This window comes from Pipistrellus kuhlii, unplaced genomic scaffold (assembly GCF_014108245.1).
Source record: "Pipistrellus kuhlii isolate mPipKuh1 unplaced genomic scaffold, mPipKuh1.p scaffold_m20_p_41, whole genome shotgun sequence".
Classification (NCBI taxonomy): Eukaryota; Metazoa; Chordata; class Mammalia; order Chiroptera; family Vespertilionidae; genus Pipistrellus; species Pipistrellus kuhlii.
In genome coordinates this window covers 1,311,570-1,339,069 of record NW_023425542.1, presented here as the reverse complement: position 1 = coordinate 1,339,069, position 27,500 = coordinate 1,311,570, and the positions used below count along the sequence as shown (strand labels likewise).

The following is a 27,500-nucleotide window of genomic DNA, read 5'->3' as shown; positions in this document are numbered from 1 at the left end:
CCCTGGCAGTTTTGGCTCAGTTATTACAGAGTTGGCTCTTGCAGGTTCAATCCCCATCCCAGTCGGGGATAGAGTGGGAGGCAACCAATCCAATTCACTTTGATATTTCTCTACCTGCCCCCCCCCCAACACCACCACCCCTGCCTCCCTTCCTTCCACTTTCTCTAAAAAGCAATGGAAAAAAAAGATCCTCAGGTGATCTTTAAATGGATATTGGCCCTTCTTGGTGGGTCATCTATGTGTATCAATTTTCTCTTTTTGTCCCCATTTTCTATATTTTGGAAGATTCCCTTGACTTCTTCCTCCAGCCCTTCTGTTGAGTTCTTCATTTAGAATTCTAAAACTTATTAATAATTTGGGTTATTTTTTTAAAGTGTCACCTGTTCATATTTTATAGATCCATTGTCACCTCAAAAATGTTACTTTGAACTTTTTTTTGTATTTTTTAAGATTTGTTTCTCTTTTTTAGAAAAAGACAGGTTGCCTCTTGTATGTGCCCTGATGGGGGAGCTCAACTCAAAATCTTGGCATCTCAGACAACACTTTAAAGAACTAGCTACCTGGCCAAGACTGCCCCAGCATTTTTAAAAAATGTTTTTTTATTGATATTTTGGAGAGAGGAGAGGAGGGAGAGTGAGAGAGAAACACTATTGGGAGAGAAACAGATGCCCTAGCCAGTTTGGCTCAGTGGATAAAGCATCGGCCTATGGACTGAAAAGTCCCAAGTTTGATTCCAGTCAAGGGCACATGCCTGGGTTTGGACTCGAGGCAACTAATCCATGATTCTCTCTCATCATTGATGCTTCTACCTCTCTCTCCCTCTTCCTTCCTCTCTGAAATCAATAAAAATATCTTTTTTAAATGAGAGAGAAATTTAGACTGCCTCCTGCATGCCCTCTACTGAGAATCCAGACACAACCTGGCCTGTGCCCTAACCTAAAATCGAACAGGTGACCTCTCAGTGCATGAGATGATGCTCAACCAACCGTGCCAAACTGGCCAGGACCTACCCTTGCTTTTTAATTTTTTTTTTTTTAAGTAAGAAATGCTAAAGTAAGCTAAGAGGGAGCTCAGTAAGAGACAAGCCGGCTAGACTAATCAAAATTCAAAAAAGTTCTGACAGGAGTGCAGCTAATGTGAGAACTGAGCATTTTAGGTAGTTCTCTGTGACAAAACCCCACAGTGTCAGTAAATCTAACTCCAGATTCAGCCACAACACAATTAAACTCCTAGCCACCCACTTCTATTCCAAGAGGTAGCACTTTTAGCTTCTCAAATTACAGTCCAATCTTCCTCAAGTCACAAAAGACTAGCACTATTAACTCAAACCTCTTCAATATTCAATAAAGGGCTTAGTGGGCCCTGCGTTCAATATATTCTCACTGACCTACAATCCAGGACCTTCCTGCTGCAGTTATGTAAAAGGCCATAATTAGAACGACAGCCTAGAGATCAAGTTTTGGTCTGTTTTTTTAATCTCTCTGTGTATAATGAAAATGAAAGCCACATTTGCCTACTTAGTTTTTTTATGTGGTTTTTATAAATGTTCATGTTCTAAATAAACTGGCATTAGAGTTCTAGAGGATTATATAATGTATTGACTGCACTACCCCAGGCTCAAACATCCTGCATTTTCTCCTCTCTAGAAACATACATCTAATTGCTATTCAAGGGCCGAAGTTCTTTGAGGGAAGCAGGGCCTCTCTCTGGGTCTATTTGTGGTTGTCTTTACAATTGCAGGACCTCTGAGATAGAAACTCGGATAAGCAAGTAGCAAGAGCAGAAGGACTGCCAAGGTGGAAAAAATATCCCGAGTTATGCAACTGGTAACATCAGGAACACTTTTGAATTGAAAGCACAATGGTAATATAAGGTCCAGCAAAAGCTGCTGTCCATGATTACAAAGAATCCTGAGAAAGAACTGTCTTTAGGCAGTTCAAAACATAATCTTGGTGTTCCAAGTTCATTATTGTGCAAAATTTTCTTTTATCAAAAATTACATCATAGCCCTAACTGATTTGGTTCAGTGGCTATAGCTTTGGTCTGTGGATGCAAGGGTCCCAAGTTCGATTCCGGTCAAGGGCATATATACCTTGGTTGCAAGAATATACCCAGTAGGGACTGTGCAGGAGGCAGCTAATGGATGTTTCTCTCTCATCGATGTTTCTAACTTTCTATCCCTCTCCCTTTCTCTCTGTAAAAAATTAATATATATATTAATACTTTCCCTCCCACTTTTTACGTTTTTCTGGCTGAGCCAATAACCAAACTAACGAAGATAGATTAACAGGAGAAAATCAAAGTTTAAAACATGCACAGGGGAATTCACAAAGACATAATAAGCCCATGAAAATTCTCAAGACAGTGAGGTAATATTGGGTATATACCACAGTTTGGACAAAGAAGAAAGATGGGTAAAAAGGGTAGTAGATTTCAAGAAGTGAGAATGGGCAATTTACCTGTATTTGAGGAAGAGGGAAACACACATGGCAGGAACATTCTTGCTGGGTGACTCAGAAACAATGGGACAACAGGGGTTATGTAGCTAACAGACACCTAAAACCCTTTATTTACAATACTTAATTCAAAATAGGCTAAGGCAGCATCCTAAAATCTCCTTCCTGAAGCAGGTTGCTCTCTCTGAATCTATTGGGTAGAAAAGTGGGGGGTGGGGAGAAAGGGGGGGTCAAAGGTTCTTTCTGAGTCTCTTGTTTCTTAATGAACAACTTCAAATCAATAGCCCCAAAAGCAATTTCAAGGTGGCAGAATGTTAGTCTCTTCACTATTAAAACTGAGATCAATTTTAGTTTTCTTACATCACTAAATTTTGTTATGCTGGAGTAAAAAGAGATTGACTGTTGGAGCACAGAGGTCAAAGGTCAGGCCTCAGCATTATCATTTACTAGCTACAGAGGCTCAGAATAATAAAATAAGTATAATAATATTGAGAAGGCTAATCCCTATTTTGTAAAACTACTGTTTGGAATTCCCTGCTATTTTTTTAGACGGCCTCTTATTCTAAAAAAAATAATAGCTTTGCTTTCTAGCCTGCTTTAGCCTGCTTGAATAATGAGGAAGATAAACTTAGCATCTGACCTTGTAGGCCAGAGACTAGATACGCCCACACTCTCAATGCCATGCCAGGTGCATTTTTTAATTGGATAGAACTGTGTTGTTTTCAAGGCCGACAGCCAGATAACCGCTAAGCACACACGGGGCTGGCTCTTTAATAAAAAGGGAAGTTCTGCTTGTAGCTTTGCTTAGAATCTGAATTCATTTTCTCTGAGCCCACCTGTGAATAAAGTGTGATTCCAAAATCTCTGAGCATTGCTTGATTTATTCCAGTTCTCTGTAACATTATTTCTCTTCATTAGGTCCCCCAGAGCAAGGACGATGGCCAGGCACAGAAACTAACCAGGGCTAAAAGCTCTGGCAGGGGGCAAAACTGGGAAAATAAGAACCTCGGCCCCAGGGTAACCTGTCCTCCCCTAGCATACCACTGGTCATGAGCTTTGGACCCCAGATCTTTCATATCACTGATAAGGCAGTTTAGGCCTCCCAGACCTTTTCCTCCCTAAATATAACATCCAGGCCTCAGTTGTATTTCAGCTCCAGGCCCAGAACAGCAGCAAAGCCAGACAAGTGGCACATTGGCTGCCTCAGGACCAACTGCATTGACTCAATGACCCCCTGCCCTGACACCAACCAATGAGCAGAGACCACAACGTTGAAAGAATACACCTGGAAAACTGATGAACGTGTTAGTGTCAGAAATAGAATATTGGGGACCAGCTACTATTATAAGGAATATTAATCATGCCCATTGGTGCACGGATTAGTGTACTGGGCCTCCAGTTATGTATAACAGATATTGTAAAAATTAAGTTACAAAATTTTTATTAAAACATTTCTAAAAAAAAAAAATTTTTTTTCCTACATACTGTTATATTGGCTGGGCCACAAAAATATTTGTTGTGGGCCGCATGTGGCCCATGGGCTGTGAGTTTGATATGCTTAGAGTAGCCTGTACCTTTGAATATCCTTTTGGATAGCCATCTCCCATCCCCTATTCCTTAAATAAATTCAATTTTTCATTATTCATCCTCTTAGATGGCTAGTTAGCTTGCCCATGCACCACCGATGTTAACCTTTTACTCTTTGAATGGGAATATGGAAATGAGATAGTATATGTATCAGTTAAGATTACTTGGATAAATGTTAAGGAAAACATGAAGATAAATGAAATTTATTGGCTCGCATAATTAGAATGGCCAAAGGTAGGCCTAATTTCAGGACAGCTTAATTAAGCATTGACTTTTTAAAAACTCTAAAATGTTCTAATTAAATTACAGTGGCCAGAGAGTGAAAAAAAGATATTTGTTAGTCCAACTAACAAAAGACTTCTAACATTCCTGTTTTCCTGTTGGAATTTTAGATTAATTTACAGATGGCTATTTCCATAAATGATGATGATAATGATTGGTTAATCCTCACCTAAGGATATTTTTCTCATTGCTTTTCAGAAAAAATAGAAGGGAGGGGAGGAGGGAAGAGAGAAAGAGAAACATCAGTGTGAGAGAGATACATAGACTGGTTGCCTCCTTCATGCTCCCCAACCAGGGGTGGGGAACAAACCTGAAACCCAGGTACATGGTCTTGACTGGGAATCTAACCCACAGCCTTTCAGTGTGCAGACTTAGTCTTTACCCACTGAACAATATTGGCCAGGGCCCAAGGATTATTTTAGCTAGGCACCAGTAGCATCCAGCAGCTTCCATTTATTTACTTGTGGGTTTTCCAGACTGCTGCCCATCCAGTCCATAAGAGTGACATTTCTTGAGGCAGACCAGACTACTGTCCCAGAACTGGCCCTGATTCACCTTCCCCTGCCATTTGACTGTAGCTCATGTAAATTCATTCAAGACTACCTCTTTCCTTCCCCATCTCCCCATTTGATGTATAAAAATGCTTGCAGAACTCCTGGATGACAGATACGCTGTCTTTTCTATCTATCCATATTGCTGGTTCAACTCCAGCCCCAAAACAGTCTTTCTGGCTAGCATTTTTAGTTCAATAAAATCTTGTTTATAAAAAGACTTTCTCCCTAACTGATTTGGCTCAGTGGATAGAGTGTTGGCCTATGGACTCAAGGGTCCCAGGTTTGACTCTGGTGAAGGTCATGTACCTTGGTTGCAGGCACATACCCAATAGGGAGTGTGCAGGAGGCTGACACAATTTCTCTCCCATAGATGTTTCTAACTCTCTATCCCTCTCCCTTTCTCTCTGTAAAAATTTAATAAAATATATATATTTTAAAAGACTTGCAACTATGAAAGTTAAAACTTTTGTGCATAATAGCATCTCCGTTACTGATGAGATGACAAGACCTCAGTTCTTGTCTTATTAAAGGAAAGATTTCAATCAAGAGACCTCAGCAAAGCAAGAAAGAATTGATTGGCCACAACAAAAACACACCCAGGATAGTGAAACAAGGAAGAGGATAGAAGAAGCAGCAGTAGAGCCCAGGCTAGGCTGTTTTAGCTCATTGAGAAGTCAGAAAAAAAGGGGGCTTTGGAGACAGGTTCTGGGGAGTTAGCCCAGTCTGAGCTGCCACTGCCCCATGCTCCCCTGGTTGCAAGTCTCACGGGGTCCCTTAAACTCTAGGGTAGGGGTGTGGAATTCAATCAGAGAAGGGGCCAAAATCTAAAATCCAGCCTAAATCGCAGGCCGAATGGTTTACTGAACAGTCATAAACTGTCATTGTGATGGAAACGCAGCGGAGTGCAGTGATGACAGTGCGGTGCGGGCCACATTGTAAGGCCTGGCGGGACGGATTTGGCCCTCGGGCCTTGTGTTTGACACATGTGCTCTAGGGCTTAGAGGAAAGGAGGAGGGAAGGGAATGGCCTTGGCAAGCTCCACGGGGGGAGAGCTCCTGCTAGGTCCATTGTGGTGAGCATATTAATCTCTCTTTTACAGGTGGAAATCTTAGGGGAGGGTCTCAATAAAATATTTATCAGCTCTCCAGGTGTTCTCTTCCAGGATCCTGGTCTCCACTGGTTGGTTGGAGCCAGGGCAGGGGCTCATTAATCAATACAGCTTGTCTTTTTTTTTTTTTAATATATTTTATTTGATTTTTTACAGAGAGGAAGGGAGAGAGATAGAGAGCTAGAAATGTCGACCAGCTGCCTCTTGCACACCCCCTACCGGGGATATGCCCGAAACCAATGTTCATGCACTTGACCAGAATTGAACCTGGGACCTTTCAGTCCACAGACCAATGCTCTACCACTGAGCCAAACCGGTTTCAGCAATACAGCTAGTCTTGAGGCAGCCACGGGGTCACTTGTCTGGTTTTGCTGCTTTTCTGGACCTGCAGCTAAAATACACCTGAGGCCTAGATGTTATTTTTAGGGAGAAAAAGTCAGAGTGTTTAAACCTCATGGCCAGTAATATGCTAGGGGAGGATAGGTTACCCTGGGGGCAAGGTTCCTGTTTTCCTAGTTTTGCCCCTTGCTAGGCATCCTGGGCTTTCTGCCCTGGTGAATTTTGTACGTGGCCCATCCTCCTTGCTCTGCTATACCCTCTTTAATCATGTCATGGGGGACACCGGTTCTTTTTCAGGTACAAGTTAGCTGTATCCTAAAGTAGGCTCCCCTGAGGCAGGAAGATGGTTACCAAGAGCTCCTGGGGCTACATCCCTTTTCAGTCAAATTCAACAGAACAGGAGACTCTTCCAGCAAATTCTGTACAAGGACAGATGTTCTTTTCCGGAAGTCCTAGCAAACATTTCACTGCATCCGGGCTCTTGATGGGGTTACATTTCCTCCCCTGAACCCATCTTTAAAGCCAGGGAAGTAGCATTTGCTGAAAAACTTAAATCAGGAAACCAGGTATAATATATAGGATCAACCTCACCCAAATCACTTAACTGGGGAAAGTGTGGGGTTATGAGGAAGAAGGAAAGTAGAAATGCTATCCTTGTAATTAGTTAGTTCTTAATATAAAGTAAGAAAGCAAAGGTAAGGCAGACATTGTAAGCTATAGCTTCGCGTTCCCCTGGCAACCATGGATCCATTACCGGCAGATCACTGGGGGAAGAAATCAAACAAAGGAGGAGATAGGCATGGATGCAGTAGAAATCTGGGTGGCACAGGGAGGAGCTTGCTTGTCAGGCTAGCCTGGCAAACAATGGATATTGGCTTTGAGGTAGACCCCATCAGAAGCATGCAAAATCTTGGAAAGTTCCTGGTTGAAATACCCAAAGAATGCCCGCTCTCTTATTCACCATGGTCCTCTGGCTCTCCCTTGGTCCATCACCCACACTTGCTCTGCACTCACCTGTTCTCTCTCCATAGCCAAGTCGCCCTAAGCGGCCACATGGTCCGTGCTCATGCGGACCCCATACAAAATGGGACCATAGCTGGGAACACAAGCTAAGTTAGCAGGTGCTGGACTGGATTGGACTTTAATATAGAGCAAAATTATGGACAGTGGCCTTAATTCTGGCCCTGCTGAGAGCAGATTGGACTTGTTCCATGGTGGGACATTTCCCCAAAAAAATGCTTGGAGCCCTAACCAGTTTGGCACAGTGGATAGAGCTACGCCCTGCGGACTGAAGGGTCCCAGGTTTAATTCAGGTCAAGGGCATGTACCTTGGTTTTGGTACATCCCCAGTAGGGGGTGTGCAGGAGGCAGGTGATAGATGTTTCTCTCTCATCGACGTTTCTAGCTCTCTAAACTTCCCCCTTCCTCTCTGTAAAAAAAGCAATAAAATATATATTTTTTAAATGCTTGGAAACAGTATCATTATATCCAAAGCACACAAGAAAATAAAATTCCCCCTTTTTAAAAAATATTTTGAGTTTTAACAGAGAGGAAGAGAGAGGGATAGAAAGCTAGAAACATCAATCAGCTGCCTCTTGCACACCCCCTACTGGAGATGTGCCTGTAACCAAGGTACATGCCCTTGACCAGAATTGAACCTGGGACTCTTCAGTCCGCAGGCCAACACTCTATTCAATAGAGTCTATTGACTGAGTCAAACTGGTTTCGGCAAAATTTCCCCTTTTTTCATAATTTAAAAAACCCAGCTTCCATATTGTATTTACATAAAGATAAGTGTAGAGAGGGGCTTTGGTGGATGGTTATGTTTGGTTAAAAAAAGGGGGGGGGGAGGACTTTGGAGTAACAGAAAATGGAATACACATTTAATGTAGAAAATAACGCAGGTTTTCAGCTTAAGTGACCAGGTGGATGGGGTGCCATTCACTGATGGAGGGAGCAAGGAGCGGAACACAGCACAATTCAGGACTTTTTTTTTTTTTTTTAATATATTTTATTGATTTTTTTACAGAAAGGAAGGGAGAGAGATAGAGAGCTAGAAACATTGATGAGAGAGAAACATCAATCAGCTGCCTCTTGCACACCTCCTGCACACTTCCTACTGGGGATGTGCTAAAATCAAGGTACATGCCCTTGACAGGAATCAAACCTGGGACCCTTCAGTCCGCAGAGCAACACTCTATCCACTGAGCCAAACCGGTTTTGGCAATTCTGGACTCTTGATCAAAAGTGACAGAAACTGTTTTTGCTCACTTCTAATTAGCTTAAGATTTTTAAAACAAAAAGTGGGGTGAGTTATAATGGGTCATAAAAACTGGAAAAAACAGGAATGGATTGCTCTTTTCTGAAATTTATTGAAAAGATTCTTTAGAACCGATACTCTTCACCATTACTGGATATAGTTGACCCTTGAATAATACAGGTTTAAACAGCAAGGGTCCACTTATATGTAGATTTTTTTCAATAAATGCCTGCACTGTTTTTGATCAGTTGGAAGGCCACAGATCTATGCCACTTTATATATGGGACTTGAGCATCCTCAGATTTAGGTACTGGGGTCCCAGAGCAAACCCTTCTCTGGATACCAAGGGTAGTTAAGTTTTGGGAGAGTGAAAACTTATACATAGAATTTAAGACTGTGTGAGAAGTCAGTGCCTCTGAGCCCTGTGTTGTTCAAGGATCAACTGTACTATCTGTGCACTAGCCTTTTAAAAGTATTACTATTAAAATTATTTTCAGTCTATCTTTATATGTAGTTTCTAAGCTTCTCAATGGCAAAGAATCATTTATTTTTTTTTAACCTGAACATCTAGCACTGTTACACACATTGTATTGGATGCTTAAAAAAAAAAAATGTGTGGCACTTGTGGACAGTTGGGCTCAAATAAACCCACAAAAAGTCTTTTAAAAAATGTGTGTTGGCCCTAGGGGGTTTGGCTCAGTGGATAGAGTGTTGGCCTGTGGACCAAAGGGTTCTGGGTTCGATTCTGATCAAGGGCACTACCTCAGTTTCAGGCTCCTCCCCGGCCCGGGCCCTGGTCAGGGCATGTGCAGGAGGCGACCAATTGATGTGTTTCTCTTACATTGATATTCTCTCTGTCTTTCCCTCTCTCTGAAAATCAATGGAAAAATATTCTTGAGTGAGGATTATCCTAGACTGAAGTGAACTGACAAACCTAAATTCAGTAGACTTGTAAACTGAGTTAATTCAATATCTCAAAGATGCACTAAAAACAAGGTGGATGAATTAACTGGTGGGAAAAATCACAGAACACTTATGCATGGTTTCTGAGAAGGCAAATTATAGCCATAAGGTAGACAAAAAGATATTGTGGAACCAAGAGATTTTTTTAAAAATATATTTTATTGATTTATTTTTTTACAGAGAGGAAGGGAGAGGGACAGATAGAAACATCAATGAGAGAGAATCATCCATCAGCTGCCTCCCAAGAGATTTTTTTAAAAATTATATTTTTATTGATTTCAGAGAGGAAGGGAGAGAGAAAGAGAGAAACATCAATGATTAGAGAGAATCACTGATCGGCTGCCTCCTGCAAGCCCTCTATGGGGGATCAAACCCACAACCTGGGCATGTGCTCCTGACCAGAATCAAACCCGGGACCCTTCAGTCCCCAGGCCAATGCTCTGTCCACTGAGCCAAACCAGCCAGGGCAAACCAAGAGATCTTATTCAGATTTTCAAAAAGTCTTTGGTAGATTTCTGCATCAAAGGCTCTTAGAGAAATTGTATAATCCTGGACATATTTAGAATGCTATCATTGTCAGTATTGTTTTAATTTTGTTTTTAAATTTGTTTCTAGGAAGCAGAACCAAAGTCAAGCAATGAATGTTAGAAATAAATGAGAAAGAGTTACTAATGGAGACTGATCTTATTTAACTTTTAATAAGTTGTCAAGAGATGGTATGGACAATGGACTTTAAATAAAAAAAAAATATATATATATATATTTTATTGATTTTCCACAGAGAGGAAGGGAGAGGGATAAAGAGCTAGAAATGTCGATGAGAGAGAAACATCGACCAGCTGCCTCCTGCACACCCCCTGCCGGGGATGTGCCAGCAGCTAATGCACAGGCCCTTGACCAGAATCAAACCTGGGACCCTTGAGTCTGCAGGCCAACGCTCTATCCACTAAGTCAAGCAGGTTAGGGCTGGATATTAAGCATTTTAAATATGTCAGAGATGGTTAAAAATACACCACAAAATTTGAAATTGCTCTTATCCTCAAGTTTAGAGGCTATCTGAGAACAAAAAAAATACTCAGTATGGCTTAAAAAACTTGTTTCTCAAAATGTGAGTAAAGTTGAAAATTCAAATACTTTAAAAAGGGCTTTAAATTAATTCCCAGAAGACAAATACATCTTGTTTTCTTAAGGTTTATCATAGAAGGGTGAGGGGTTATGACCTGGTGACTAGGGTCAGAAATGTCTGGGTTCTATTCTTGGCTTGCCTCCTTGTTAATGCTGCTTGTGTGCCCCTGGGCAAAGGACTTGGTATTTCAAAGTCCCCTGCAAAATGACGGTAATAATGCCTGTCCCGGCTTCCTCAAAGGGCAGTTTTGGTGTTCAAACGAAGCCTTGTATTAAAGTGATTTGAAAACTGTATGGTGCTCCATAAATATGTTGTGTTTTTGCTATTGCATCACTGAAACTTTCTTGCAAACTTTCAAGCGAGGGACATCTAAGTTAGAGCAGTATGACTCTTCCACATGGCTTTCATCAATTCTTGTCCCTCGTTTATGACCATGTCTTCTTGAGAAAAACTTTTCAGCGTCTTAAATGGATTCTTTAAAACAAACAAACAAACAAACAAACAAAAAACCGGCTACACAATTAGCAAGGTGGTGCCTGCAAAAGTACCACGCAGACAGGGCTTCAGATAAACTGCCAAGCACTAAGAATGTCAGAAAGGACTTCGCGGAAGCCAGGGCTCCTCTTTGAGGCTGGTGCATTGTGTGCGATCAATCCGGATGCTGGCCGCAGAGTGGGAACGTGGAATTGCAGAACTGGTGGTCCAGCCCCGTAGTCATTAGAATTCCATTCTGGTACATTTCATGATTGTCATCACTTCCTGGAACAGGCAGGGCACTACCGCCGAACTTCAAAGTCAGAGGGCCCAGCGTCCCAATCCCCGGAGTGGAGCAGGAATAAAGCGCACGCACCCGCCTCGCCCGGCCCGGCCCGACCCGGTGCGCGCGCCGCTACCGGCCCACGTGACCCCGGGCGCGTCGACGGCGGGGGCGCGGGCTGGCTCCGCAGCGCCGCGCAGGCGCCCCAGGGCCGCGCCGGGCCGGGCCCCTCCTGCTCTCCCTGGGAGTCAAAATGGCGGCGAGGGAACCCTGGAGCAGTCCCGGCGCCTGAGCCCCTGACAGAAGCGGAGAGGCGGCAGCGGCGGCGGCGGCAGGAGGTGGAGGATGGCTGGCGGTGCTGGCGCCGGTGCGGACGGCGGTGCTGGTGGCGGCGGCGGCGGGGGCGACGGCCGCGGTCCCAGCGGCGGCAGCACCAGCAGCGGCGGGAGGAGCCTCCAGGGTGAGTGTCCCTCGGTGTGTCTGTGAGGCTGGGAGCCCAGGCTGTGCCCGGCGCGGCGCTAGGCGTCCCGGCGAGCGAGGAAGGGGCTGAGCCTGGCGGTGAGGGGGCCGTGCTTTGGGCCGGGCCGCCGCAGGAGGCGCTGGACCGCCGCCGCCGCCGGGGAAGGGGCAGGCGTCCGGCCGGGGGTGAGGCGGCGGCGGCGGCGGCGGCGGACTGGCCGGTCCCGGGTGCACCCTGAGGGGCGGCCTCGGCCGGGCGCCGCCGTCCCCGGGGGCAGAGGCGCGAGGTGTGGCGCTCGGAGCGGGGAGCGCGGCTCTCGGTGGCCGCGGCGGCCCGTCCGGCTCCGGGCTGCGGGCTCCGTGCGCCCGGCTCCCCGCTCGGGGCGCGGAGGGGCGGGACCCGCCGCTCCCAGGACTCCGGGAAACCGCTCCCCGGACTCCGCGCGTGTTTACCGGGCTGCGGGGCTGTGGCCGCCCCGGGGTGGACGGCAGAACGGCGGCCAGAGCCGGAGAGGGAGCAGGCCGCTCCCCAGGGGAGAAGTTAGATGGTTCGGGTAAGTTTCTGTTTGGGGATCCAGCGGGGATGGCGCTTTGACAGGTTGGAAGGGAGACATTGTTTGGCCGGGGAGTCTGTGCTTGGAGTACTTTGAATGCCTAAAAGCGTGCCTTTTGCAGTGTGTGCTCATTTGCACAACGGTTTATTGTCTTTACACCGAGGAGAACTTTCTCACCGTTGTTGTTTTGTTTGTTTTTGTTGTTTGTTGTTTTTTTATTTTTGAGAAGCTTTTCTTTTTTTCTTTTCCTTGTTTTATTTTATTTAGAAGCTTTGAGTGTTGCTTCTGCTTTGAACTACAATAGCAGGTCTTCACATACCAGCACAGATAATAAGTACTCTGCTTTAGGCCTAATTTACAGAAGCAGTCTTGCTTATCTTTACCAGAGCCCTGTTCTTCTGCTGAAACATCACTGTCATGAAGACACAGGCATTTTTATTTTTTTTCCAGAATTACTTAGTTTTACTTTCAACTAACATTTTTTTTCCCCCTTCCTTTGAGTAGTATCCATTTCTTTTAGGTTGCCGAAATAAATTACTTTCTTCCGGAAATGTGGAAGAAAGACTGGAAATTGTAAGAATCATACACTTAATGGCAGCCGTAGTTAAACTTGACGTGGGATTTTGGAGTCAGAAAAAAACATTAGAGATCTGGTGTGACTTGTTTTAGAGCCGGAAAACGAGGCACAGGGAGATATGTGAGTGACTTACTGTGGGCCCTGCAGCTGGTCAGAGTTGGACCCAAACTAGGATCTAGGCTCTATTTAGACAACTCTTTTCACCACACTCCTGATCTGCTTCTTCACCTGTCACCACCGGTATCCATCCTACGTGTTTTTGTGCAGTAAAGTTGAAAACGGAAAGGAAAGAATTTGCTCTGATGCTGATAGCTACCATCCGTTACCATGAGTAACTGATGATTTTTTTTCAAACCTCAATTTAATAAAAATGGACTGACATTTCATTTAGAGTTTTCATAGCCTGTGGCTGCATTGTGCCCAGTTATAGCATTCATGGCTCATTTTTGCATGCATTCAATAAAACCCAAAGGTGAATATTCTGTCCCACAACCTAACTACTGTATTGCTCTGTGCCCCAATATCAGCATTTAGACAGGTTTGTGGTTTTTTTTAAAATATATTTTATTGATTTTGTACAGAGAGGAAGGGAGAGATAGAGAGTTAGAAACATCGATGAGAGAGAGTCATTGACCAGCTGCCTCTTGCACACCCCCTACCGGGGATATGCCCGCAACCAAGGTACATGCCCTTGACCGGAATCGAACCCGGGACCCTTCAGTCCCCAAGCCGACGCTCTATCCATTGAGCCAAACCGGTCTCGGCTAGACAGGTTTTTTTTTTTTATATCAGATTCTAACTTTAGGATTTAAAACACCTGTTTTATGTTTGCTGCATTATACTACCTAGTTTCTTTTTTTTTTTTTTAATTAAAAATCTTTATTGTTGAAAGCATTACATATGTCCCCTTTTTCTCCCATTGACCCCATCTATATCACCCAGTTTCCATGTGTCTTGTTAAGTCACAGAAATTTCTTTGTTGTGCCTAAGGTTAACTTTCAGAAATAAAGTAACGTCAAATGATTCTGATTTCATAGCCTAGTCAATGAAATGCAAAATTATACCTCGTGTTCAGTGAAAAACGTTATCTACTTTGTGCTTTGCATTATATACTACAGGGAGAAAGAAAAAAATATAGACTTTACCCTCAGGAAAGATAAGATGTATCTCTGTGAGTCTAGAAGACAACCTAGTAAGTTCTACCAATACAAAGAATGCTGTAGGTGTTCAGGTCGGGGAGGTGAATGAGGTGTCAGGAGTCTAAAGAACTTCTTGGAACACTTGGGACTTTAGCTAGCCTCTGAGGGTTTAGATTTACAGAGAGATTGGAGCAGTTACTTCATGAGATAAAAGCAAGAGTACTGGTATAAGGTGGAGGTTTGCTTTGGGGGAGGGGAGTAGAGGGAAGCTAGGATGAGCTTACTAAATTTCTTTGAGGGACTAAAAGGAAGACATGAGACAATTGGAAGATTTCTCTCAGTTAAGAGTTTGAGTACTGAATTGAAGAGATTTAGATTTTATTTTTTTTAATATCGATATATTTTATTGATTTTTTTACAGAGAGGAAGGGAGAGAGAGAGGTAGTTAGAAACATCAATCAGCTGCCTCCTGCACACCGCCTACTGGGGATGTGCCCACAACCAAGGCACATGCCCTTGACCGGAATCAAAACTGGGACCCTTCAGTCCCCAGGCCGACGCTCTATCCACTGAGCCAAACCGATTTTGGCTAGATGATTTTTTAAAAAAATATATCTTATTGATTTTTTTTTCACAGAGGAAGGGAGAGAGATAGAGTTAGAAACATCAATGAGAGAGAAACATCGACCAACTGCTGCTTCCTGCACACCCCCTACTGGGGATGTACCTGCAACCAATGTACATGCCCTTGACCGGAATCAAACCTGGGACCTTTCAGTCCACAGACCTACGCTCTATCCACTGAGCCAAACTGGTTTTGGCTGAGATTTAGGTTTTTATCCTCTTTTGCAAGATATGGGAAGCTTTTGAAAATTTGAAGGCCAGACATTAAAGTATTTACCAGAAAGATGGACCCATCAGTTATCTACAAATTGAGCTAGGGTGAGAAATGACTGGACTGAACCAGTCACTACTGTAATTTTCTGCAAATGAAGAAATAAGATCTCAGACTAGGATAGTCAATAGGAAGGGTACATAGCTGGTGTTGTTTTTGTTTTTATTATGGTGAATATCCTATATAACAAAAGCATCATGCCCTTGTGTGACACAAGATGGTCACCCTCACGTTGTCACAAATGGCCACCACAAATGGTCAACAGGGGAGGGCATTAGGAGCGACCAGGCTGATAGGGAAGGGCAGTTTAGGAGGGGACCAGGCCTGCAGGGGAGAGCAGTTGGGGGCAACTGGGTTGGCAGGGGAAGGCAGTTGGGGGCAATTGGGCCTGTAGGAGAGGGCAGTTGGGGGTGATCACACCAGCAGTGGAGCAGTTAGGTGTGAATCAGGCAGGCAGGGCAGTGCTTAAAGGGCGATCAGGCTGGGAGGCAGAAGCGGTTTAGGGCAGGCAGGCGAGCAGTTAGGAGCCAGCAGTCCCAGATTGTGAAAGGGATGTCCGAGTGCTGGTTTAGGCCCAATCCCACTGGAATCAGACCTAAACTGGCAGCTGGACATCCCCTGAGGGGGTCCCAGATTAGAGAGGTGCAAGCTGACCTGAGGGACACTTCCCCCCATGCACAAATTTTGTGCATGGGGCCTCTAGTATCTACACTAATAAAGGAGTAAGATGCAAATTGACCATAACTTCATGACACCCACCAGCCAACCAGGAGTGAGTATGCAAATTGACCTAACAAAGGTGGCAGGTTAATTTGCATACACAGGCGGTAGGGGCAGGGCATGATGCTTGCATCATCGCATGGCAACAGTGAAGGCATTCTACACTGCCCCAGCCACTCTAGGCATCTGGGCAGTGTGGGAAGGTGGAAAGGCGCCTCTGGGCTGGAGCAAAAAGTTGGCTCTGGCAAGAGCAAAGGCGGTGCTGGCAGCTAGGGGAAGGAAGGCCCATTCTTGCATGAATCTTCATGCATTGGACCTCTAGTATAACATAAAATTACATTTTAACCTCTTTAAAGTCTCTAGTTTTGTGGCATTAAGATTGTTGTGCAACTGCCCTGGCCAGTGTGGCTCAGTTGATTGTCACCCCATGAACCAGGAGGTTGCTGGTTTGATTTCCAGTCAAGGGCACATGCCTACGTTGCTGGTTCAATCCTTGTAGGAGGCATGCAGAAGGCAGCTGATCAATGTTTCTCTCACATCATTGATGTTTCTCTCTCTCTAAAAGTCAATAAATTATTCTTACACTGCCAGTGTAGGTCAGTGGTTGAGCATTGACCTATGAACCAGGAGGTCATCATTGATATTTCTCTCTCATACCACCCCCCTCCTTTCCTTTCTGAAGTCAATAAAAATATATATTTTAAAATCAATAAACTTAAAAAAAAAAAAAAAGATTATTGTGCAACGATCACTGCTATCCCCACCTCCAAAACTCTCTTCAGAGGACACCAAGATTGCAGCGTAGGTAAACACTCCTAAACTGCTGCATGCACAACAATTTCAAAACTACAACTAAAAGACAAAACATCTATCACCCAGAACCACACGAAAGCTGGCTGAAAGGAACCTCTATAACTAGACTGAAAGAAAGGAGCATTCAGGGCACAAGTGCTGAGTTTAATCTAGCAACCTGGTGCAGACGGCTCCAAAGCTTCCAAATTCCAAGCAGGGAGGAGAGGACTGTTGTTCTCGCTGTAGCTCCTGCAGGGTGGCCTCAGACAGTAGCTGTACTGCACCCCAGCGGAGATCCAGAAGCCAGTGTTCCTAGTGGTAGTTTCAACTCCTCACACCCATAAGTGACACATTCAGGAGACGGACTCAGTGAGCACCAAAACCCACTGAAAAAAGGCTCGTCTCCAGTGCAGCAGTTCTTTCTTTATAGACACAGTGGGTCCTCACAGCCAATTGGCCTGAAGGTCAATTCCTCCCAGTGTACCAACAGCAATTAAAGCTTAATTAAACCAAGCCCAAGACTTAATTTGCACTCAGCCCACAAAGGGGTGTACCAAGAGCGACCACCTCAGGTGATTGGGGAGGCTGAGCTAGTGGCCCCTATAGGTCAGTGACCACAGAAAGCCACTCCATCAACACAAGAAGGCAGCCAAAATGAGGAGACACAGAAGCAAGTCATGAATGGGAGAGATTGAGGAAAGTAAACTACTGGATGACACAGTTCAGAACCACATTTATAAGGTTACTCAAGAATCTTCTAAAAGCCTTTGAGAAACTTGATGAGACCTTCAAGAAACTTAGTGAGATCTTCAGGGACCTTTATTAGAATGAAAAAGAAAAAAAAAAAAAGGAAAAGGACCAGTCAGAAATTAAGCATACACTACTGTGTGAAATAAAGAATATACAGAAATTCAACTGTAGATCAACATATCCCAAGAGTCAAACCAAAGATCTGGAATATGAGGAAACAAAAAACACCTAATTAGAGAGGCAGAAAGAAAGAAGAATCCAAAAGTGTGTGGATAGTGTAAGGAGCCTCTGGGGTGGCTTTAAGCGTACCAACATCCGGATTTTTGGATTGCCAGAAGAAGAGAGCAAGCAGGATATTGAAGGCCTATTGGAAGAAATAATGACAAAAAACTTTCCCTAGCCGGTGAAAGAAATAGACTTATAAGTCTAGGCCCCTAGACTCTAGGGAGTGCACAGAACCCCAAACAAGAGGAATCCAAAGAGGACCACACCAAGACACATCATAATTAAAATGCAAAGGGCAGCCGAAGCCGGTTTGGCTCAGTGGTAGAGCGTTGGTCTGCTGACTGAAAGGTCCTGGGTTTAATTCCGGCCAAGGGCATGTACCTTGGTTGCAGGCACATCCCCGGTAGGGGGTGTGCAAGAGGCAGCTGGCCGATGTTACTCTCTCATTGACGTTTCCAGCTCTCTAGCTCTCTCCCTTCCTCTCTGTAAAAAAATCAATAAAATATATTTTAAAAATAAATAAATAAATAAATAAATAAATAAATAATAAAATGCAAAGGGCAAAAGACAGAGAGAATCTTACAAGCAGCGAGAGAAAAACAGCTAGTTACCTACAAGGGAGTACCCATACGACTGTCAACTGATTTCTCAACAGAAACTATGTAGGCCAGAAGGGAGTGGCAAGAAATATTCCAAGTGATGAACAGCAAGAACCTACAACCAAGATTACTCTACCCAGCAAAGCTATCATTCAGAATTGAAGGTCAGATAAAGGGTTTCACAGATAAGAAAAAGTTAAAGGAGTTCATCACCACCAAACCAGGATTACATGAAATGCTGAAGACTATTCTTTAAGAAGAGGAAGAAGAAACACGCTTATGGCGAACAAATGGTTAAGGATGAGTAATATTCCATTTTTTTACCTCATAATAGACAAACATGTAAATTGACCATACCTCTGCCACACCCACAGCCAATCAGAGTGAGTATGCAAATTAAAGATGTGTTAATTTGCATATGCAGGCCTGGACCGGCCAGGAGGGGCAGGGCGCCTGCTATGATGGGGAGGGGGATGGCGATGGCGGAGGGAGCTACAGGAGTGATGCTCCAGACAGAAGCAGGGACTTGCCCACTCCTGGGTGGGCTGGGAATGGGGACTTGCTGGCTCCTCTGCAGCTAGGAGTGAAGCCAGAGGAACAAATATCGTGCAATGATCCTCTAGTATGTATATAATATACTACATTTTATTCATGCATTTATCTGTCAGTTGATGGTTGGCTTGCTCCCATTTTTTTGGCTGTTGTGAATATGTTGCTGTGAACATGGGTGTATAAATATGTGAATGTGTGCTTTCATTTCCTTTTTATGTATACCCAGAAAGTTTTACCTTACCACTATCACTGTATAAGGATTTCGGTTTTTCCACATCCTTAACAACTTGCTTTTTTATTTTGATAGTCATACTAATGGGTGTGAATGACATCTAATTGTGATTTTGATTTGCATATCTTCTTTGAAGAAATACCAATTTAAATTTTTTGACCATATAAAATTATATATATGCTTCTATTGATTTCAGAGAGGAAGGGAGGGGGGAGAGATATAGGAACATCAGTGATGAGAATTATTGATCAGCATGCCCCAGCCAAGGATGAAACCTGAAATCCAAACAGGTGACCTGACTGGAAATCAAACCAGCAACCTTCCAATGCATGGGAAGACTTCAATCAGTTGATCCACATTGGCCAAGGCTGCAGTGGTTTTTAATTTTTTAAAATTATTAAAATGTTGACTGTATAAATTTGGCATTACAAGTTGAGTCGTTCATATCCTTACTATCTTTAATTATACAGAGACTTCATAAACATATAGTGGCCCTAGCTGATTTGGCTCAGTGAATGGAATGTAAGCCTATGGACTGAAGAGTCCCAGGTTTGATTCTGGTTAGGGCAGCCAAATATCAACAGTACAATGATTGAAATTTCTTTTGAGAGCCAATTTTTTTAAACTTAAACTATCTAGGTAGGTACATTGTTATTAACTTAATTAGGGTACTCCTAAGCTGGCCTTTGCTAAAAACTCAAGGGGCCAAAGAGCCGCATGTAGTTTGTGAGCCGCAGTTTGCTGACCACTGGGTTTAGGGCACATTCTCGGGTTGTGGGCTCAATCCCCGGTAAGGGGGCTACTATCTTGCAGGAGGTAGCCAATCAATGATTCTCTCTCAAATTTGATGTTTCTGTCTCTCTCCCTTCCTATCTGAAATCAATAAAAATATATTTTTAAAAATCCACAAAAACGTCTAATGTACTAAGTTTTATAATTGACATTAAACCTATATAGGAAATATTATGCTAAACAGGAATCATCAAAATTCAATACACATCACATTCTTTAAGTCATAAAATTCAGGCCCTGGCCATTGTGGCTCACTTGATTGAGTGTTGTCCCTGCACTGAAAGGTAGTCTGTTCAATTCTTGGCCAGGGCTGGCTGATTAATGTTTCTCCCTCTCTCTTGCTCTAAAATAAAATTTTAAAAGCCCCCTTTTTTGAGTATTGTTGGAGTGTTTAGATATACCAGTAGTTGTGATAGAACACTGTACTGGAATTCAAACCCCCATTCAGATTCTGACTATTGTTTGTGTGATTTTAAACAAGCCATTTAACCTGTCTGAGATTTAATTTTCCTCATCTGTGAAACAAAACAAATACGTGTGTGTGTGTGATGTGTGTGTATATGTTATTTATAAGCAGTATCTTACATAGCTGTTTTGCTACCTTGTAAGTATTTATTCCATCCTTTACTTCCCTGTTACCAATTCTTATTAGTTTGGACTATTTATTGAATAGCCTGCCAACCAAATCTCTGTCAGTTATTCTCCTACTCTTCCAATTTTTCTCTGACTATTCTCTATATGCTACCAATCTTATGTTTCTTAAAAATCCTATTGGAGCATGTTACTTCCCTACCTAAACCTGTGTTAACTTTCCATTGTCTGTGGGATAGACCAGATTCACAAGAGTTTGAGACTATGTTCAATCTTAGATTTCTCATCACTCTAGCCATATCAAGCTGCTGCTTGTTTTCTGTGCTTCTGTTTCTCATGTGTTTATCCCAATGCTTGGAGTTCTTATTCTTTGTCATCTAGGAGACTGAGATGATGATTCATCTCTCACTCCGGGGCTAGATTTTTATTACTCCAAGCCAGTCAACTCAAGGCATTTCCCTGTAAACTGTTATTTGTACCAGTAAGGTTGAAGGGAAAGAGACATTCTATTTCTGGGGGGAGAGGATTTTTCCCTTTTTGTAAACGAACAAGAGAACATGTGATCCAAATTGCCACTGGGATGATAAAGCGTGCCCTGAGGATGGCAGAGCAGTGAGGTAGCATGTACTTGTGTCCAGATAACATCATTTTAGACATATATTGGGCCTGCGGCTTTCCCTAACCCAGGATTTCTCCTCATGACAGATAAATTTTTTATTGGTTAAACCAATTCTTTGGAGTTATTTGCCGTAAAAAAAATCTGATTGATACAATCCTGACTATTCTTTTAGACCCAGTTCAAATATTATCTTTACCAGTAGTTCTACGCTCACTCTCTTAGTACTCTGGACCTCCCTGCCAGCCCTTACTGCACTGTACAGTAATCACTTGCTTGTATGTCCGACTTCTCCACAAAACTGTATACTTTGCTGGCCAGCGTGGCTCAGTGGTTGAGTGTCGACCTATGAACCAGGAAGTCCTGGTTCAATTTCTGGTCAGGGCACATTCCTGGGTTGCGGGCTCGATCCCCAGTGTGGAGCGTATAGGAGGCAACTGATCAATGATTCTCTCTCATCGTTTATGTTCCTATCTCTCCCTCCCCCTTCCTCTCTGAAATCAATAGTGTGTTTGTGTGTGTGTGTGTGTGTGTTTGTGTGTGTGTGTGTGTGTGTGTGTGTACGTGTACATATCCTATATAATAAAAGCATAGTATGCAAATTGTCCCCTCAACTGGGAGTTCATCCGGGAGTTCGATCAGGGAAAGGGAGGGAGAACTCAGCAATGACAGATGTGGCAGAACAAGATGATGGCCAGGGGAAGGGAGGAAGTATGTAGCCGGCAGCTGATAGGCACCCTACCAGTGCATGAATTTTGTGCATTGGGCCTCCACACACACACACACACACATACATACACACACACACACACAGTGTACTTTGAAACCACAGCCTATAATATGTAGCATAATGTCTGGTAGGTACACATAATAGGTACATACTCAGTAAGTAAATTGTTGGGATGAAATAATAACATTAAAAAGTGCTTTGTAAATATTTTTAAAATAAACCTGAGATATGGTATTATCTTTAAACTAAAAAGAAATGGAAAAGCAGTTAGATCAGACATCAAAATGGTTTTAGCTTGCCCTTATTTTCTAAAAGTGTTCACTTAGATAAAAAGTTTGACAGTCCCTTAAATATTATGAAAAAACCTTACCTACTAAAGAGAAATCCTAGAAAGAGAATTGTGTTGTTACTGCAATTCTCTCCTTCTTTCTCTCCCTCCCTCCCTTTTTTCTTTCTTTTAGAAGACTTGAATGCCAGTACTAACTTCAAAGTACAATATATGTCTTTTTCCTCTATATTTTGAAATGATATTAAGCCTGTTTTATCTGGGATTTACTTGTGAATTGTTTTTTAGAGGAAAATTTCATAATTTGCTTCATAAGACCTAGTTATTATTGTCTTCAGACTTTCCCAAAATATTTTTTGCTTGCTTGAAACTAGACATGAGAATTTTCTGGTAAGCAAAAAAGCTTTGTGGCAGAAACAGATGAGTTTGTAGCAAATGTTAGTAATAGCTTATGAAGAAGAAATCTTATTTAAACTTCAATTACTAAGAGTTCTGGTACATGCTTCAACAATAAAGTCTGACAAGAGTTAAAATTCCCAGATCAAAGGATTGAAACCCATCAAATATGGTTAAATCCACAAATGCATGGAATTGTTTTTATTTTTATTGATTTCAGAGAGAAAGGGGGAGGAAGAGAGACAGAAACATCAGAGATGAGAGAGGATCATTGATTGGCTGCCTCCTGCAAGCTCGCTACTGGGGATGAAGCCTGCAACCCAGGCATGTGCCCTTGACCAGAATCGAACCTCATACCCTTCAGTCCTCAGGCCGATGATCTATCCACTGAGCCAGACCAACCAGGGCTAAAATTCTTTTTAAAAAGCTCACTAATTGCCTGGCCAGTGTGGTTCAGTGGTTGAGCAGATGGTTGACTCCCAGGTTTCTACAGGAGGAGGTTGATTAGTGATTCTCTGTCATCATTGAGCTTCTCTCTCTCTTCCTTTCCCTTCCTCTCTGAAATGAATAAAAATATATGTTTTTTAAAAACTTGCTGATTATATTGAGAGGATGATGGGAAGTTAATTATTTGAAAAAATTGTTAAATAAAGGTAAAAATTTATTCTGCCTTTTCTGTACAAACTGTACATCAAACAATTGAATAGTTGAGTTTTCTCACAGAGAAGTATTCCAATGAATGCTTAAAGAAGGAATAACAGAATATTTTCATGTTGCAATCCTAATGAATTAATAATGACTGTAGTTTGGTGATCATTGAAAATTGTTAATATCACAGATTGAGAAGTGGACATTTTGTACTTATTGAAAGTACACACCACCACCTGTGAAACAGTCTTGGCAAAATAAACTTTAAAAATACAACAATGAGCCGAAACCGGTTTGGCTCAGCGGTAGAGCGTCGGTCTGTGGACTGAAAGGTCCCAAGTTCGATTCCGGTCAAGGGCATGTACGTTGGTTGCGGGCACATCCCCCTGGTAGGGGGTGTGCAAGAGGCAGCTGGTCGATGTTTCTCTCTCGTTGACGTTTCTAGCTCTCTATCTCTCTCCCTTCCTCCCTTTAAAAAATCAATAAAATATATTTTTAAAAAATACAACAATGATCCTGAATCTAATAACTGGATCCTCCTGAATCTAGTCACTAGGTCTAATTATCAATTACAGGAAATACAGGGGTCAGAGGAACATTTTAAACTACATCATGGTGATGTGTTTGTCAAAATCCAGATTATGAGAAACTACCAGATAACCTGGTTTCTTTAACAAAGCAAATTGCCAGAGGAAAAAGAAGAGATGCAGGGAGGAACTTGTTAAAGAAGATTTAAGAGCCCTGGCCAGTGTGCCTCTGTGGTTTTAGGGCATCATTCTGCACATAGGATCACAGGTTTGATTTCCAGGCAATGGTACTTACCTGAGTTGCAGGTTCAATCTCTGGCCCCAGTTACGGTGTGTATGGGAGGCAACCAATCACTGTCTCTCCCTCACCAATGTGCCCCCTTCCCTCTTTCTACCTCTCCCTCTCCCTCTCCCTCTCTCCTCTTCCTCCTTTTCCTCCCCCTCCTCCTCCTCCTCTTCCTCCTCCTTTCTCCCCTTTCCTCCTCCTCTCACCCCCTTCCTCCCTTCTACTCTCTGAAATAATCAATGGAGAAAATATTCTTGGGTGAAAATTAATAATAATAATAATAAAAAGATTAAAGGGAATAGTCATCCATTCACAATGTATGAACCCTATTTGGACTCTGATTAAAAAAAAAAAAAAGCCAAGAGAGAAAATGAAACACTGCCTGGAAAGTTCTTAATTAAGAAATTGTCCTTCGTTATTTTAAATGTGATTCTGGTATTGTAGCTATTTCTTTACATCCTTTCTTTTAGAGATGACTAAGGAAATATATCTGGGACTTGGCTTCAAAATAATCCAGAGGGATTGGTAGAGAGTGGATTGCGATATAGGGTTAAAATACTACCACAAATTGGTAATTGTTGAAATTTGGTGGTGGATGGAGGTTTGTTTTATTCTCTCTGTATGTTTTTTCTTTATTACAGAAGTTACAAAAGTATCTCCTGCAGAAGAGGAAAGCACAAGTAATAGGAAAGAGTGAAAATAGAGCATAGTCATAATTGTCTTTGCTGTTTGAATGCCAGGAGGTTGAATATAATCCACAATCCAGAAACTTTTTATTGCTCACCAACAATGCAGAGCATTGGAGATTAATTTAAGATCTGTTTCTTAATTTTAGATGGGGCCGATAGAGTGGAAATATTAGCAGTTTAAGACTTGAGTAACAAAAGCAGCAGTGTGGTAGGCATAGAGTAGCAGAACGAAGGCATGGCTGTTCTCTTCAGAAAGGTTGGTATTGGACTGGATGCTTTTGAGATGCTTTCTTGTTTAGGGAAGAATACACTAAATTAGGGATCAAAATGCCTTGGATTTACTGTAGTTGTGAAGTTTTGCCATTTTACCATATATATTTTACTTTGGATAAGTCACTTAACATTCTACCTTTACTGCCTCATTCAAAAATAAGAAAATTTGGCCTGTCCTGTTTACATTGAAGATTTAATGTGAAAATAAAATGACTTAATGTGTGAAAAAGCCCTTGTAAACCATATATCCCTCATAAGATACTTGACCACTCAACTGTTCGCTATGATATGCACTGACCACCAGGGAGCAGATGCTTCAACTAGTAGGTTAGCTTGCTGCTGGAGTCCAGCCAATTGGGACTGAGCAAGATGAGCCCAACATGCCCTGGAGCCCTCCTGCGGTCCCTCCCTAGCCCTGATCCTTGGCCTGGCCTGTGCCCTCTCACAATCTGGGATCCCTTGGGGATGTTGGAGAGCCGATTTCGTCCTGATCCCACAGGCCACTTCCCTTGGGAGGGCACCAGATGCAGGGATCATAGCTGGTGAGGGCTGCTATGTCAGCACTAGCCTCTCCCAATTAGGATTGATTGGGTTTGAGCCCACAGCAGGCCCAATGGGGCCAGGATAACTGGGAGCTGCAGGTAGGAGCTGCAGGAGGCACTGGACTGTGGGTTTCAGCCCAGTCCCCACAGGCCACCCCGAGGGACCCCATCTGTGCACAAATTTGTGAACTGGGCCTCTAGTCTATATAAAAGGCTAAGTGTCTGTCCAACCAGTAGCTATATGCACACTGACCATCAGGGGGCAGATGCTCAATTCAGGAGATACCATGACGAGCACTGGCCATTTAAAAATAAACGGCACCACGAACCTGGTGCTGACCAACAACACTGCTTCCCCCAAGTGGGACACAGGCTGCGCCACCACCCCGGAGTGACACCCCACTAAATCGCAGCCAATGCTGCCAAGGCCCCATGGTGCAAAATGTGGCCCACAGCCCAGCTCAACCTGGAAATAGTCACTGTGGGACTGGCTAATGACATCACGTAGCAACGCACAGCTTCCTCTCCCTACAACTAGCCTCTTGGAGTTTCTTCAGCCCAGGAAACGACTTGCTTGGTAGCCAGGTGCAAACATTTTACACTTTAACCAAATGTATGTGATGTGTTTTCCTGTGCCTCATCTCATTTGATTCTCAAAGAAGTCCTAGAGTTGGTAGATAGGAGACTCAGTGAAAAATGAAAAAGGTTTAGAAAATTTAGAAACTTGATCCGACTGAAAAGAAGTAAGGAATGGTGGACCTTGAAAATGACTTCAGATTTTTTCACTGCGCAGAATATAGTCAAACACTGCTACAGTTAAATATTTTACCCTTTGTTCTCTCTGTGTGATCTACAGTAATAATCTGCTTTGTGTTGATATTTACTGTGTTGCAGACAGTTACCTGAAAGAGAAGTTGGGGTGCTTCATTGGGCTGGAAAAAGTTTAGCTAAATCAGAAAGCAGGTCTGATTAAGCAAGTTTATTCTATATATATATATAAAAGGCTATGTTGACATGCACATGCATGATACATATAAAGCTCCCGCTGGCGCCAATTGCATGCATGTGTTTCCATCTGTCATTGTTGATTATGAATTTGGTTGACAATTCTATTATAGAGAAAGGGTGAATAGTGATATTAAAATGTATTTTCTACTTAATTTCCTTTCAATGTGCACAAATCCATGTACTTGGACACTAATTTGTAAATAAAATCCTCAATCAGAAGTAGATGAATTAGCCGGGACCAGTTTGGCTCAGTAGATAGAGCGTCGGCCTGCGGACTAAAGGGTCCCAGGTTCGATTCCGGTCGAGGGCATGTACCTTGGTTGCGGGCACATCCCCAGTAGCGGGTGTGCAAGAGGCAGCTGATTGATTATTCTCTCTCATCGATGTTTCTAACTCTCTATCCCTCTCTCTTCCTCTCTGTAAAAAATCAATAAAATATATTAAAAAAAAGAAAAAAAAAGAAAAGAACAATGATTGTATTTATTCATTCAAATATTGTGTGCCTGGCTTAAAGGTAGTCTATCTATCATAAACCAAATGGCACCATTACGTTTAAGATAGCCGATTAGGCAGATTCTACAGTCTTTCTTGGAGAGCTTTCATAGTCATTTCTACCTTCTGCTTGTAGGCCCTATTTCCTAGCTGTTGGGGGAGAGGGGAATTTGGCTCTTTTAGAGCTGCCTCAGTTGGGGTTGGGGGGATCTAGATGCTAGGAGAAAACAACAAACATTTTAATTAGTTAGGTATGATAAGGCCAAGCAGCTCCTATTTTGCCTGCTGTGTTTGTTAATTCTCTGGCCCAGGCATCCTTCCTAATCAGGTTTTAGTTAGCACTGCCAAAGGCTCATGGAAGGGGGTAAGCAAGGCCTGGGGCCGAGAGTCAGGCTTCAGGACCTTTTCAGCCCTCTGTTTCCATTTTTCCACCTGTTACTTCAGGAGGATGCTCTTCTGAGGTTTTAAGTCTGGACAAAGCATTTTGAATATGAGCTCTAGGTAAAAGTGGCAGAGTAAGCGGTCCATTCAGGTCTCTGTAGTGTAACTGCATAGGTTGTGTTACCTATCACTTTCCAGTAATAGATCCTCAGCTTTAAGTGTCTAGAAACTGAATTTTTCAGAATACCTGAACATCTCTAATATGTATTTCATCCAGGCCAGGTAAGACCTGGCACAATACCAGGTCCCTCATGAAT

The 27,500-nt window shown here is 42.9% G+C and overlaps 1 protein-coding gene and 1 long non-coding RNA gene across 7 annotated transcripts in view; one reads left to right on the top strand and one right to left on the bottom strand.

Annotated features, from left to right (window-relative positions):
• Positions 1-3,461: 3,461 nt before the first annotated feature.
• On the bottom strand, positions 3,462-25,561 carry LOC118704234. The gene is made up of 3 exons (XR_004983337.2): positions 25,552-25,561; positions 10,770-10,776; positions 3,462-3,695 (listed from the first exon to the last, which is right to left on the bottom strand). It is a non-coding gene; the product is annotated as an uncharacterized LOC118704234 (long non-coding RNA).
• Positions 11,582-27,500, top strand: part of BTBD7 (BTB domain containing 7) — a 73,815-nt gene continuing 57,896 nt past the window's right edge. For 2 of the 6 annotated variants that reach the window (XR_006739860.1, XM_045571988.1), the window contains exon 1: positions 11,975-12,445. Coding sequence is in view for 1 of the 6 variants with exons in the window: in XM_036411656.2 (XP_036267549.1) it covers positions 11,778-11,892 (115 nt within the window). In the remaining 5 variants the exon portion in view is untranslated. Of the gene's footprint in view, positions 11,893-11,972; positions 12,446-27,500 lie in introns of those variants that run through there. The other 4 variants (XM_036411656.2, XM_036411653.2, XM_045571989.1 and 1 more) reach the window with 4 other exon arrangements.